A 14,439-nucleotide genomic window follows, 5' to 3' on the forward strand; every position below is an offset into this window, starting at 1 on the left:
GTAAGGAGCGAGCGCTATATATAATATATACAGTGTGTGTGTGACCTGTAAGGAGCGAGCGCTATATACAGTATATACAGTGTGTGTGTGACCTGTAAGGAGCGAGCGCTATATACAGTATATACAGTGTGTGTGACCTGTAAGGAGCGAGCGCTATACACAGTATATACAGTGTGTGTGTGACCTGTAAGGAGCGAGCGCTATATACAGTATATACAGTGTGTGTGTGACCTGTAGGGAGCGAGCGCTATATACAGTATATACAGTGTGTGTGTGACCTGTAAGGAGCGAGCGCTATATACAGTATATACAGTGTGTGTGTGACCTGTAGGGAGCGAGCGCTATATACAGTATATACAGTGTGTGTGTGACCTGTAAGGAGCGAGCGCTATATACAGTATATACAGTGTGTGTGTGACCTGTAAGGAGCGAGCGCTATATATAATATATACAGTGTGTGTGTGACCTGTAAGGAGCGAGCGCTATATACAGTATATACAGTGTGTGTGTGACCTGTAAGGAGCGAGCGCTATATACAGTATATACAGTGTGTGTGACCTGTAAGGAGCGAGCGCTATACACAGTATATACAGTGTGTGTGTGTGTGTGTGTGTGTGTGTGTGTGTGTGTGTCATCTGCTGCCCCCCCATTCCCCCCGCAGAGGCGCCCTGTTCCTGTTCCTGTTCTTTGGGGTTTTGTACATCTGTGTTGCCGGAGACACTTGTGGTTGTCGCTTAACCCTCGAGCTTCTTGTAGACTCCTCAGGATGAGGGACGGGATGCCAGAACATTGGGATGTCTGTCTGATGTCTCCACAAATGTAAAACAAATGTGGAGATACTAAGATGTAGCTGCCGAATGCTCTTACTATATAGTATATGTGCACGGTGGGGACTACTGTAATTAGATGGAAATGTTTGTAATGTGTGTTAAATGAGCAAAAAAAATTTTTTGTGGGAGTTGTCCTTTAAAGGGGAATTCCAACAAATGAAAAGTTTCTTTATAATCATTTGGTGATAGAAAGTGCCAGAGATTTGTAATTTATTTCTGTTTAAATTTTCTCCAGTTCTCCAGTACTTATCAGCTGCAGTATGTCCTGCAGGAAGTGGTGTGTTCTCTCCAGTCTGACACAGTGCTCTCTGCTGCCATCTCTGTCCATGTCAGGAACTGTCCAGAGCAGGAGAGGTTTTCTATGGGGATGTGCTGCTGCTCTGGACAGTTCCTGACATGGACAGAGGTGGCAGCAGAGAGCACTGTGTCAGACTGGGGAGAATACACCATTTCCTGCAGGACATACAGCAGCTGATAAGTACTGTAAGACTGGACATTTAAATGGAAATAAATTACAAATCTATATAACTTTCTGGCACTAGTTGATGTGAAAGAAACAAAAAAAATTGCTAGAGTACCCCTTTAAGAGTCCTGAGTATATTAACCCTGCTCAGTATAATTAATACGCAGTGTGTGCACAGTGACCTCAGCGTTTCCTCAGCATTTGTGCAGTATATTACTAGAGAGACTGCAGAGGATGGGCTTTCCTTACAAGTTGCAGATTGCTGACGTTCTCTTCGTTAGGCTGGGTTCACACTACGTTTTTTTTCCATTCGTTTTTTTTTTTTTTTGCCAAAAACGGACGAAAAAACATGCATTTGTGTGCATCCGTTTTGTTCCGTTTTTTCCATTGACTTCCATTATAGAAAAAAGGGATTAAAACTGATCTGTTTTTTTTAACGTACACAAAAACGTAGCTGACCCTACTTTTGTGTCCGGTAAAAAACCTGAATCTGTTTTGATCCGTTTTTCATCCGAGGAAAAAAACTGATTGCAAAAACGTAGTTTGAACCAGCCGTAGCGTTGGGATGGGCCTTGGAGCAGGATACACGGGATGCACGGACACTGCATGGGCCCTGGAGCAGGATGCACGGACGCTGTATGGGCCCTGGAGCAGGATACATGGATGCACGGACACTGCATGGGCCCTGGAGCAGGATGCACGGACGTTGTATGGGCCCTGGAGCAGGATACATGGATGCACGGACACTGCATGGGCCCTGGAGCAGGATGCACGGACGCTGTATGGGCCCTGGAGCAGGACACATGGGATGCACGGACACAGCATGGGCCCTGGAGCAGTATACACTGGATGCACGGATGCTGTATGGGCCCTGGAGCAGGATACATAGTATGCGTGGACACGGCATGGGCCCTGGAGCAGGATACACGGGATGCACGGACACAGCATGGGCCCTGGAGCAGGATACACGGACACAGCATGGGCCCTGGAGCAGGATACACGGGATGCACGGACACAGCATGGGCCCTGGAGCAGGATACACGGACACTGCATGGGCTCTGGAGCAGGATACATGGGATGCACGGACACTGCATGGGCCCTGGAGCAGGATGCACAGACGCTGTATGGGCCCTGGAGCAGGATACATGGGATGCATGGACACTGCATGGGCCCTGGAGCAGGATACACTGGATGCATGGACACTGCATGGGCCCTGGAGCAGGATACACTGGATGCATGGACAATGCAAGGGCCCTGGAGCAGGATACACTGGATGAACGGACAATGCATGGGCCCTGGAGCAGGATACACTGGATGAACGGACCATACATGGACGCACAGACACTGCATGAGACCTGGAGCAGGATGCACGGATGCTGTATGGGCCCTGGAGCAGGATGCACGGATGCTGTATGGGCCCTGGAGCAGGATACACTGGATGCACGGACACTGCATGGGCTCTGGAGCAGGATACACGGTATGCACGGATGCTGCTTGGGCCTTGGAGCCGGATACACGGGATGCACGGACACTGCATGAGCCCTGGAGCAGGATGCATGGACACTGCATGGGCTCTGGAGCAGGATACACGGTATGCACGGACGCTGTATGGGCCCTGGAGCAGGATACACGGGATGCACGGACGCTGCTTGGGCCTTGGAGCCGGATACACGGGATGCACGGACACTGCATGAGCCCTGGAGCAGGATGCATGGACACTGCATGGGCCCTGGAGCAGGATACACGGAATGCACGGACGCTGTATGGGCCCTGGAGCAGGATACACGGGATGCACGGACGCTGTATGGGCCCTGGAGCAGGATACACGGGATGCACGGACGCTGTATGGGCCCTGGAGCAGGATACACGGGATGCATGGACGCTGCATGGGCCCTGGAGCAGGATACACGGGATGCACGGACGCTGTATGGGCCCTGGAGCAGGATACACGGGATGCATGGACGCTGCATGGGCCCTGGAGCAGGATACACGGGATGCACGGACGCTGTATGGGCCCTGGAGCAGGATACACGGGATGCATGGACGCTGCATGGGCCCTGGAGCAGGATGCACGGACGCTGCTTGGATTGTTTGCAGATATTGCTAAACCAGTTGTGTTAATAAGTAGCTGACCCCTCCATGGTGACGACATGTGCACAGATAGTGTCAGGCGCGGTGGGACACTGCTGGTTCAGCCTGAGTTATGCCTGTGATACGTTGTCTTTGTATCAGCTTGAGGGATCGGTATCAGTCGTTATAAGACGTTTCGCTGCATCTATTGAATAAGACCTGATTGGTGTGCGGACATTTTTATCTTCTTTAGTATAACACAGGGACGAGGAACCTTCGGCCTCCAGCAGAACTACAACTCCCATCCTGCCTGGAGAACCAAAGCTAAAGCTTATCTTACATGTGCAGGCATGCTGGGAGTTGTAGTTCTGCAGCAGCTGGAGATCCCTACCCCTGGTATATCACATGAGCAGTTGTGGTCAGTACAGGTCTGTGTGTGGCGGATATACCCGCTTGTCAGTATAGAAGCCTCGCCAGTTTGCTCTTGTAAAAAAAATGCGTAGGATTTGGCAAAATGTCCCCTGCGTCTGCTGTTTCACTGTAAGGGCGCAGCGCGTATCACTCCGGCCACCACATATTGTTCCATAACCTTGTTTATTATTATACATGGAGGATTATCCCGCTGTGTGTGATGGGTCACCGGGGCTCATTCATCAGCTGATTGGACCGTTCTGACCTACTGAGAAATCGTCACCTGTCGCCTGCACGTATTGGGGATAGGGTGACCGACCGCTGACTGCAGGGACGACTGACCGATGACTGCAGGAACGGCCACACAGCTGATCGGGTTCTGTAAACGACTGCGGACACGTTTTTGTGTCCGTACTATATTGACCTTTTTCCATTCAGCGTGATCCTATATTCCGGCAGCTTCCGTCTCCCCAGCCTTATACGTCTGCTGAGATAACGGCGTCTTTAGCGTGTACTTTCCTCCTATATTCTCATTGTACCTTTGGTGTAGGACGTGCATTCCAGTCCTTTCATGGTATTATGCTAATAAATCCAAATCTTCCTCTTGCCCTCTAAATTCCATTTCCTAACTTAGATGTCATTTATCTCGGTGGTTTCAGAGGCCGCTCTCTCTTTCTGTAGTATACGGCGCCCCCTGCTGTCTTTATTTAGCAGTTTTCTTTTTAGGGTAATTTTTGTTTCCATTATATGTATTTTGTGGGTCAGATTCTAATGTAATAATAAAAGTTCTATTCCAAGTGAGGCCGGTCCTCATGGTCATTAATCCATCCCATGTACTAAATCGGATTGTGATTGTATTGTTGCAGAGGATCTGCCGGAGGACGATGTGAAGGAATCATTGGACAGATTAAAGGCTGAATGGAACAACACGAGCGGCCAAATACAGGAGCTTTATAAGGGAGTTCTGTTCCAGGACGCCATCACTTCTTACTTCACAGAGTTACATAGTCTGGAAGAGAAGCTGAGACTGGAGGAGGAATGGCTGCGGACTCAGCCCTCACCATCCCAGGAGCTTCCCCTGCAGTCACTGAAGGATGCCAGACAGGTAAACCTATACACCATGCTGCAGCTTACAGCCATTCATACTGCTCTATCCATCAGTCGCTTATTAAAGGGGTTGTCTACGAATTATCTTTTTTTCCTAAAATCAGCTGGTGCCAGAGATTTGTAAGTTACTAAAAATCAATCAAGACTTACAGTACTTATCAGCTGCTGTATGTCCTGCAGGAAGTGGTGTATTCTCTCCAGTCTGACACAGTGCTTTCTGCTGCCACCTCTGTCCATGTCAGGAACTGTGCAGAGCAGCAGCAAATCCCCATAGAAAACCTCTCCTGCTCTGGACAGTTCCTGACATGGGCAGAGGTGGCAGCAAAGAGCACTGTGTCCGACTAGAGAATACACCACTTCCTGCAGAACATACAGCAGCTGATAAGTATTGGAATACTGGAGTTTTTTTTTTTTTTAAATAGAAGTAAATTACAATTACATCAGTTGATGTGAAAGAATTTTTTTTTTTTTTTTTTTGTGAACTATCCCTTCAAAGGGGTTCCCTGACAGACCTCTGGATTGGTTAAAGAGCCCGCAGACCCCTCATTTAGCAGGTAATAAGCGTTGCAGGGGGTCTCTAGACAGAGGTCTGGTGCAATCTAAACTGTTTATATGTCTGGACGATGTCAAAAGTCAGTGCCTTCTATTATCTCGGAGTCCACAGGGGGCGTGTGAGGTCGCTGTAAGATTACATTTTAATTTGAAGAACAAATGAGATTTATACTTTTATTTTTTACATGTTTCCTATCTTATTATTTGCAGGTATTTATTTATTTTCTTTTGGGCCTCAGGGTTGCTGGGGTGTCTTGCTTCTCTTTTTAGGGTTTTCATGGCGGCATCCATCATCTTTGTTCCCAGTGTAAACATATGGATACCGCAGGGAATTTTTTTTCTTTTCACATTCTGTACAGTGAGTTACGGCCATCTGTGATGTATACTGTCCAAATAAAGCCCCAAACGACCCTCCTGTGTTATTGGGGTCTATGGATATCACACCTACCGTATACGCCGCTGCAGAGGGGCCCTTTAGGCCATGTTCACACACAGTAAAATAAAAGTAAGTCGCAGCCGTAATTTTGAGGTAAGAATACGGATGTGTTTTCCGTGTTCTTATGCTCTCCAGTGAAGTCAGTGGCCGTTCACCTACAGTATAGAATAACGGCCATGATGCGGCTTTACTCCTTGGTATACAGATATATTGTACGGTCAGATCCACATTATATTGGGAACGTTCTTTTTCCCAGGGTAAATCTCTGTAGTTTAGGATGTGATGAGATTCCAGCCTTTAATCTTTTTTTTAATATGAAATAATATTCTCTAACCAGATTAGACGGCCCTCTGGAGGTCGGGTTTCTGTATCGCTGCGTCTAATGCTCTGACTCGCTTACATAAAGTCTATCATCCCCTTCATACAGCCTGACACGCAGGTCACATGACTTCTGCCCCATTGGTCCCCAGTGATAGATCTCTCCCTGTAACACGAGGCTGGGGTTCAGGCAGCATGACGGTGAGGACAGATTCCCGATAACTACAGTCCTTATACTATTGGTCCTGCAACTGTGAATGAAGCCGGGTTCCGGCTCTGTCCCCACTATACGAAAATAAAGGACGTCTTTCTGGACGGTCGTCACTTTTAACACCAAAAGACGTCCAACTGTTGGTATTGGTTCATGAAAATTATTTGCGTCCATCATTACTAGAGATGAACGCAACTCCAGCAATGTTCGAAATTTATATACCGGTGACTAAAGAAGTTGGATTCAGCCCTTAAGGAGTCCTGGTGGATACAGCCATAGAATATAGTTTGTATCCATGTTTCCCGGACACCCAAGGGCGACATCCAACCACTTCAGCCACCAGTAATGAAATGGTTACCAATGACGCTGGAGCCGCTCTAATCTCTCGTCATTACCAATAGATGGCCGTCTCTTCACACCATTCCCGTTATATAAACCATTAAACAAAACCAAAGCTCAGTGTGAACCCTGCCTTAGGGTCCTATTACACGGGAAGATTATTGTGCGAATTATCTTTATATTGTTTGAATTTAAATAATTTTGTGTAAATGCAGCAACGATCAAACGGACAATGAGAAATCGTTCATTGTTTCTTTGGTCCTGACATCCAAATCATTGTTAAACCTTCACTAACCGTTCAATGTACGAACGCATTTGAGCCATAATCTGCTCGTGTAAACACAGCGAACGATCACGCGACGAGCGAGAAATCGTTCATTGTGATCTTTCAACATAGTCTCAAATCGTTGTTGGTTGTTCGCTAAACATTCGCAGATCTCAGTCTTTCGCTGATTCCCCCCATGTGTGAGATGGGCTTAAGCGATCTTAAAACGATTGCAATAAGGATTTTTTTTACTCGATTTGCACTCATCTCTAGTTCTAATACTTTTGCATATGTTACATTTGTACCTTCCTGAAGGGGTTTACAGTAAATTTAAATGTACTTCTGGTTCTGGTTCACTATTTCCATGGGATATTCTTATTGGCAGCTGCAGCTGGACAGATTCCGGGACCTGTTCACACAAGTGGAAAGTCTGCGATCCCAAGCCTTGTCACTAGGCGCCCAGCCAGCTGCCCCGGCCTTTCTTGAAGGAAGCCTAACCAGTGTCACCGACTACTATGACCGACTGAAGAGTCAAATGGAAAAAGAAATCGAACAGTTTCAAAAAGGTTGGTGAAATATCAGAGTTATCATGTCATGTAAGGGGCATCAAAGGACGGGGTTTACGTGTCCTCAAGCCGATGGTACGTAACTAAACATTGGCTGTATTAGGCTGGAGTCACACACGGCAGTATATGTGCCAATACCAGAAAGAGGATCCAAGTGGGATGGAAAATGAGGACGTGTTCTGGGTATGGCACAAACCCTACTATGTGAGATTCCAGCATAACCTGTACTACATGTCCCAGCATAATCTGTATTACATGTCACAGCATGCAGTATATAACCCAGCGTGCACTGTAATGCATTTGTGTATCTGTCAGCTGGGATTATTACATGGACTCCATCCTTTTGCTGATGGATTGCAGCTCCGCTTTCCTCCTGTTGTTGCTTTGCATAGTGACCGTGTTATACTTACTTATATCCCTTGTGACAGTACAGACTGTAAGATGGAAAGTTCTGACCTATCTCCTGTACTTTTCCCTTGTCCCCAGCTCTGGAGCACCAGCCCAGTCCGCAGTACTTAGACACTCGGAAAGTCTTAAAGGAAACCTTGATGGATTGTCAGCAGAAGTTACAGTCGCAGGTGACGGCTCTCTGTGATCCGACCACTGTAGATCTAGCGCTCCAGCAGGCCAAGGTACGGCTAACATGTCCGTGTGCTTTCCTCTGTATTACCAGTATCAGTATATGTTACATATGTATTTATTAGATGTGAAAGGTATAAAGTATAACTATATATAACTAATGTTTTTTCCTTGGGGATCTTCTTTATAATGCTTGGAGAGATAATCCCAGTGAGTTCATTAACTTGATTTCAGAATAACCCTCCCAGGATTATAAAGAAGCTACAGTGTTGCAGATACAGCCAACAGTTTACATCAGCTGTCTCAGAAGGGAGGAGGGGGAGACAGAAAGAGAGGCTCACTCACAGATTTTTGTGTCTTTAGCATAAAGCAGCAGCTGAGAAATGGGGGAAAGAGAATAAACAGATAATTTAACAAATATGAAAGGAATTGTGTTCTCACCATGGGCAGCAACATATCAAAAGTTATGTTTGATCGGAATACCCCTTTGAATTGCCTGATGTAATCTGTTATGTGAGGATAGACCATCAATGTCTGATCAGTGCAGTGCTAACACCTGGCACCCTCACCAGTTAGTTGTTTGGCAGTACCAGCATATACATAGTGAATGGAGCTAGAAGTAGTAGTGATGGTGCTGGGAGCTGTGCTGGAGTAAGCTAGCATAACCCTCTACATATGGAGAGGACCCATCTGCTTCTGCCAAAGTTCATTGTTTGTCTGGAGCCGCTGCTCTGCAAAACAGCTGATCACCAGCGGGGCTGGATGTGGCTGCAGAACTGGTCAGACATAAGTGGCCTGTCCTCAGTGTAAAAGTCTGAGAGAGCAAAGGGTTTTTTTGGGAACAACGTTACAGTCCACGAGCTATGAAATTAAAAAAAAAGCCATACTCACCTGGCCTGATTCCACACTGCTGGGTCCTTGGTGCTCTCCGCTTCTTCCTGCTTCCTGTTACATCCCTTTGGTGCAGTAAGTACCCACTTAGCCAATCACTATCTCCCACAGTGGGACTGTCTATGGACCTTCAATTCTCATACAGACGCCTGACACTTAATTTCCAGAGGATTATAGGTTCATTATTACAGCCAGGTTCTTCTTCTTCATAGCCGGTCACCATAGGTAGTAACTATCCGCACTGTACAGAGCCGGTCACCATAGGTAGTAACTATCCGGACTGTACAGAGCCGGTCACCATAGGTAGTTACTATCCGCACTGTATAGAGCCGGTCACCATAGGTAGTAACTATCCGCACTGTACAGAGCCGGTCACCATAGGTAGTAACTATCCGCACTGTACAGAGCCGGTCACCATAGGTAGTAACTATCCGCACTGTACAGAGCCGGTCACCATAGGTAGTAACTATCCGGACTGTACAGAGCCGGTCACCATAGGTAGTAACTATCCGGACTGTACAGAGCCGGTCACCATAGGTAGTAACTGTCCGGACTGTACAGAGCCGGTCCCATAGGTAGTAACTATCCGCACTGTACAGAGCTGGTCACCATAGGTAGTAACTATCCGCACTGTACAGAGCCGGTCACCATAGGTAGTAACTATCCGCACTGTACAGAGCCGGTCACCATAGGTAGTAACTATCCGCACTGTACAGAGCCGGTCCCATAGGTAGTTACTATCCGCACTGTATAGAGCCGGTCACCATAGGTAGTAACTATCCGCACTGTACAGAGCCGGTCCCATAGGTAGTTACTATCCGCACTGTATAGAGCCGGTCACCATAGGTAGTAACTATCCGCACTGTACAGAGCCGGTCCCATAGGTAGTAACTATCCGCACTGTACAGAGCCGGTCACCATAGGTAGTAACTATCCGCACTGTACAGAGCCGGTACCATAGGTAGTAACTATCCGCACTGTACAGAGCCGATCACCATAGGTAGTAACTATCCGCACTGTACAGAGCCGGTCACCATAGGTAGTAACTGTCCGGACTGTACAGAGCCGGTCACCATAGGTAGTAACTGTCCGGACTGTACAGAGCCGGTCCCATAGGTAGTAACTATCCGCACTGTACAGAGCTGGTCACCATAGGTAGTAACTGTCCGGACTGTACAGAGCCGATCACCATAGGTAGTAACTGTCCGGACTGTACAGAGCCGATCACCATAGGTAGTAACTATCCTTACTGTACAGAGCCGGTCACCATAGGTAGTAACTATCCGGACTGTACAGAGCCGGTCACCATAGGTAGTAACTATCCTTACTGTACAGAGCCGGTCACCATAGGTAGTAACTATCCCCACTGTACAGAGCCGGTCACCATAGGTAGTAACTATCCGGACTGTACAGAGCCGGTCACCATAGGTAGTAACTATCCTTACTGTACAGAGCCGGTCACCATAGGTAGTAACTATCCGGACTGTACAGAGCCGGTCCCATAGGTAGTAACTATCCGCACTGTACAGAGCCGGTCACCATAGGTAGTAACTATCTGCACTGTACAGAGCCGGTCACCATAGGTAGTAACTATCCGCACTGTACAGAGCTGGTCACCATAGGTAGTAACTGTCCGGACTGTACAGAGCTGGTCACCATAGGTAGTAACTGTCCGGACTGTACAGAGCCGGTCCCATAGGTAGTAACTATCCCCACTGTACAGAGCTGGTCACCATAGGTAGTAACTATCCGCACTGTACAGAGCCGGTCACCATAGGTAGTAACTATCCGCACTGTACAGAGCCGGTCACCATAGGTAGTAACTGTCCGGACTGTACAGAGCTGATCACCATAGGTAGTAACTATCCGCACTGTACAGAGCCGCATGGCCATAGAAATTCCCCACATCTTTACAACGTTACTGACGTCCATTTTTTTTGTCAGGTGTTTTTGTACTTTGTATTGCTATGACAATGTCCTCATCAGTGTCCCTCCCTCTTTTTCAGATCCTCACGCAGACATTAGAAAGCCAGAAACCAGGGATTGATCAGCTGTATGCCGAAACCCGACTGCTGGAGAAGCGAGCGCCAGAAGACAAGACGGTGGTCTATATGAATGAGTGCAGAGACATAGAAGAGCAGTGGAGCAAGCTGAAGAGCCTCTGTGCCGACCACATCACCATCCTAGAAGACATTTCCTCCAAACTCAAAATATTTGAGGTAAAAAAAAAATTACACAGTGAAATTTATTAAGACCAGTGTTTCACGTGCCAGCGCTATCAGGATCGACCCTGAATAATATCTGCCTGATTTATTAAGCCTCCCCCCTCCCTCCCCTCCTTTCATGCCAGAAAACGGGTGTATAGGAATAATAAATTTCTGCTCCAGATTTTTTTCTGTCCTAAGAAGCCATAGGTACTTGATAGGCTAAAGTGCCAGTAAGGTAACCCAAGACCTGGATGGAATCCAGGGACAGACAGTGTGAGCCCCAGCGCTAGCCTCCGCCAAGACTGTTCCTGCAGGTGGTCTGTGACAATTGCGCAGATTTCCCTTTACTATGTAGGTGAAACACAGAACGAGACAAGACAGGCACTATAAAGTATAGTCAGAGTAATGAGATTCCAGAGTACCCGTCCAAGGTGTGACTGGACCGGCCCTCTGACATCTAGAACACACAGAGCAAAGACTGGCAGGAGGGGAGATAGGTGCTGAGGGTGACTGCCCATCACTACTCTAAACTAAACTAGTCTAAACCATCTGCAGCCCGGCTAGAGTTAGCAGGAGAAACCAGATGGGTGTGGTGAAACCTGTCAATCACCACACAGCAAGTGCTGCAATAAAGGTCGTATTACATGGCACAATAAGGAGGGGTAAGCGAGCGCCTACTTGTCAAGTCAGCCATGGCTGCCCTCTTGTTTTCTGCTCGCTGCCTGGGCTATTACTTGTAGACAGTGAGCTAGGAGCAGGGAAACGGGCTGCAGTGGGAGGGGCCTAAGCATTGTCCAGGCTGCCTATTGAAGTTAGTGGCGGCCTACTGCGGCCACCTATTACACGGAGCGACAAGCAGCAGACCAACGCTGACCTGATCGGGATATTTTAACATGTTGAAACATCACAATCAGCCGACATCGTACAATTACCCACAAAAACCATTATCAACCAAATTCTGGGAGATTGAAATAAGCAGAATGATTGATCCCTTCCAGCCTTTTATTATGGTCATGAAAAGCAAGTGCAATTCTCTTTACTGATGGTTACTGCCAGGAAATGTCTTTCCAGTAGTTGTTTTCCTAGTAAGGTCCAGTCCTCCTGGCGCTCTGTAGCACAATGCAGCATCCCCAGGGGTAATAAAACAGTGCGGGAATATGAAGGACAGAAACTACAAGTCATATATATATGTCTATAATGAGGGCATAAACCCCCAATGTGACACTTACTTTGGTATATCACTATGTGGGTAGTGCGGTATTATTGGTCCTTTGTGGGTTACGTGTTATAGCATGTCTTATGTTCTCTTATTTATTCAGACCGAATCCAAATCTGTACAGAAATGGATAAGTGAGGCGAAAGACTTTGTTCTGAACCAACACACGGCCGCCGAGGATTCCGAAGGTCTACAGAGACAGCTGGACCAATGCATGGTAATATGGCTAGAAGGTTCTAGAAGGTGGCGGTGGCGTCCTGATTGGGCACCTCACCTCTATGACGCCCATAGACCCCATTGCCCAGCAGGACATATAGAACAGTCGTCATCAGATGATGCTTGTGTCTGAAAATGGGCTTCTGCATATATATAAAAAAGTATATTATACATTATAGGCTTTTATATTTTAGTGTTCAACCTGAAATGTTGATGGGTTATGCTCTGCGTTTTTGCAATCTATTTTTATTTTTTTAAATCTCTTTTATGTGGAAAAGGATTGAAAAAACGTATGTATTTATGTAAACTTGTGTGCATCTGTTTTGATCCGTATGTCCATTGACTTCCATTATAAAAAAAAAGGATCAAAATGCATCTTTTTTTCAGTGCACAGAAAAACCTGGTCAACCACGTTCTCGTGTAAGCTAAAAAAAACCTGATGCGTTTGGATTTGTTTTTTTTATTTTTTATAGTAAACTGAAAAACAGATCAAAACAGATGCACAGAAATGCCTCCATTTTTCCCACTTGTTTTAATCTTTTTTTTTTTTTAATATAACGGTTAAAAAAACAGATTGGTAAATCACAGTGTGAACCCGGCCTTAGAAATATCTCCCAACTCTGCAGTATTTGTGAATGGAAAGTGTAAAGTCAACAGCAGGTGTAAAAATAGCGCAGTATACGGATCCGGGATGTGCTGTACAAATATAGCCCCGGCTGGTTTCAGGCGCTCTATTTTTGTGGCGTCCGAATGACTCCATGGTAATTTTGGATCCATCTTTCTAGGCTCTCGTGAATGATATGGAAGCCGTGGAAGGATGTCTGAGTAAGCTGAATGATGCCGAATCGGGACTTAGAAGCCACTCCGATACAATGATCCACACGTGGATAGTGCCGAGACTGGCTGACCAGCGGGCGCAGTGGGAGAGACTGAGTAAGCAGGTAAAGGAGACATCGGCCATAGTGCTGAGATGGCCGTGCATCCGATCATACAGGAAATATAGACTGACTATTAAAGTGACCAGATGCTTATGTATGTTGGCTCCCATCAGACCAGAAGGTTCTCTATCATATTGTCTTGTTACAGAAGTTTGACATTGACTATTAACCCCTTAACGACATCGGGCGTAAGTATACGCCCCCGCAGGGTGGGCTTTAACGCAAACGGGCGTATACTTACGCCCGATGTTTCCCCGATCGCTGTGTGTTCACACACAGCGGTCGGGGAAGATGGCCTGCTATAATGTATAGCAGGCCATCTCTGCTCGTCGGCACGGGAGGGGTTAATCACCCAGATCAATAATACAGATCAGCATATAGCAGCTGAAAACAGCTTTCCGGGTCATCGGTGACCCGGAAAGCAATGGCGATTGGTGTTGTCCGAGAGCACCAATCACCATTAGTGCACTGGGGAAAGATGGCGCTGATGCCGCCCCCACGATCGCCGTGATAGGCCGGCCAGTACCGTCCGGCCCATCATGGCGATCAAACTGTAAAAAAAAACTGTTTTGTCGGATTCTGCACCCCTCAGCTAGGTAGCTGAGGGGTGCAGAACAGGTGTGTGTGGTGCAGGTGTACCATACTCACCTGATCTGGGCGTCCAGAGCGAAGATCTGCGGTCCTCGCTGTCCTCGCATCTTCTTCGCTTCACTTCTGGGTTCGGTCGTCCAGCGTCGGAAATCTTCGGAAACGCTCGGGTCCTCGGGTTCGGCGGGTCTCGGCAATCTCCGGCAGCGTCGCTCTACTGCCCCCTTGCGGCTGAT

At 47.1% G+C, this 14,439-nt stretch overlaps 1 protein-coding gene across 4 annotated transcripts in view; it reads left to right on the plus strand.

The window, feature by feature from the left end:
* UTRN (utrophin) overlaps positions 1-14,439 on the plus strand; it is a 410,412-nt gene that overhangs the window by 111,511 nt on the left and 284,462 nt on the right. For all 4 annotated transcript variants that reach the window (XM_069954241.1, XM_069954239.1, XM_069954240.1 and 1 more), the window contains 6 exons: positions 4,641-4,879; positions 7,388-7,568; positions 8,055-8,200; positions 11,045-11,257; positions 12,565-12,678; positions 13,463-13,618. In XM_069954241.1, the coding sequence (XP_069810342.1) occupies positions 4,641-4,879; positions 7,388-7,568; positions 8,055-8,200; positions 11,045-11,257; positions 12,565-12,678; positions 13,463-13,618 (1,049 nt within the window). The remainder of the gene's footprint in view (positions 1-4,640; positions 4,880-7,387; positions 7,569-8,054; positions 8,201-11,044; positions 11,258-12,564; positions 12,679-13,462; positions 13,619-14,439) is intronic.

The sequence above is a fragment of the Dendropsophus ebraccatus genome, chromosome 15 (genome assembly GCF_027789765.1).
Source record: "Dendropsophus ebraccatus isolate aDenEbr1 chromosome 15, aDenEbr1.pat, whole genome shotgun sequence".
Classification (NCBI taxonomy): Eukaryota; Metazoa; Chordata; class Amphibia; order Anura; family Hylidae; genus Dendropsophus; species Dendropsophus ebraccatus.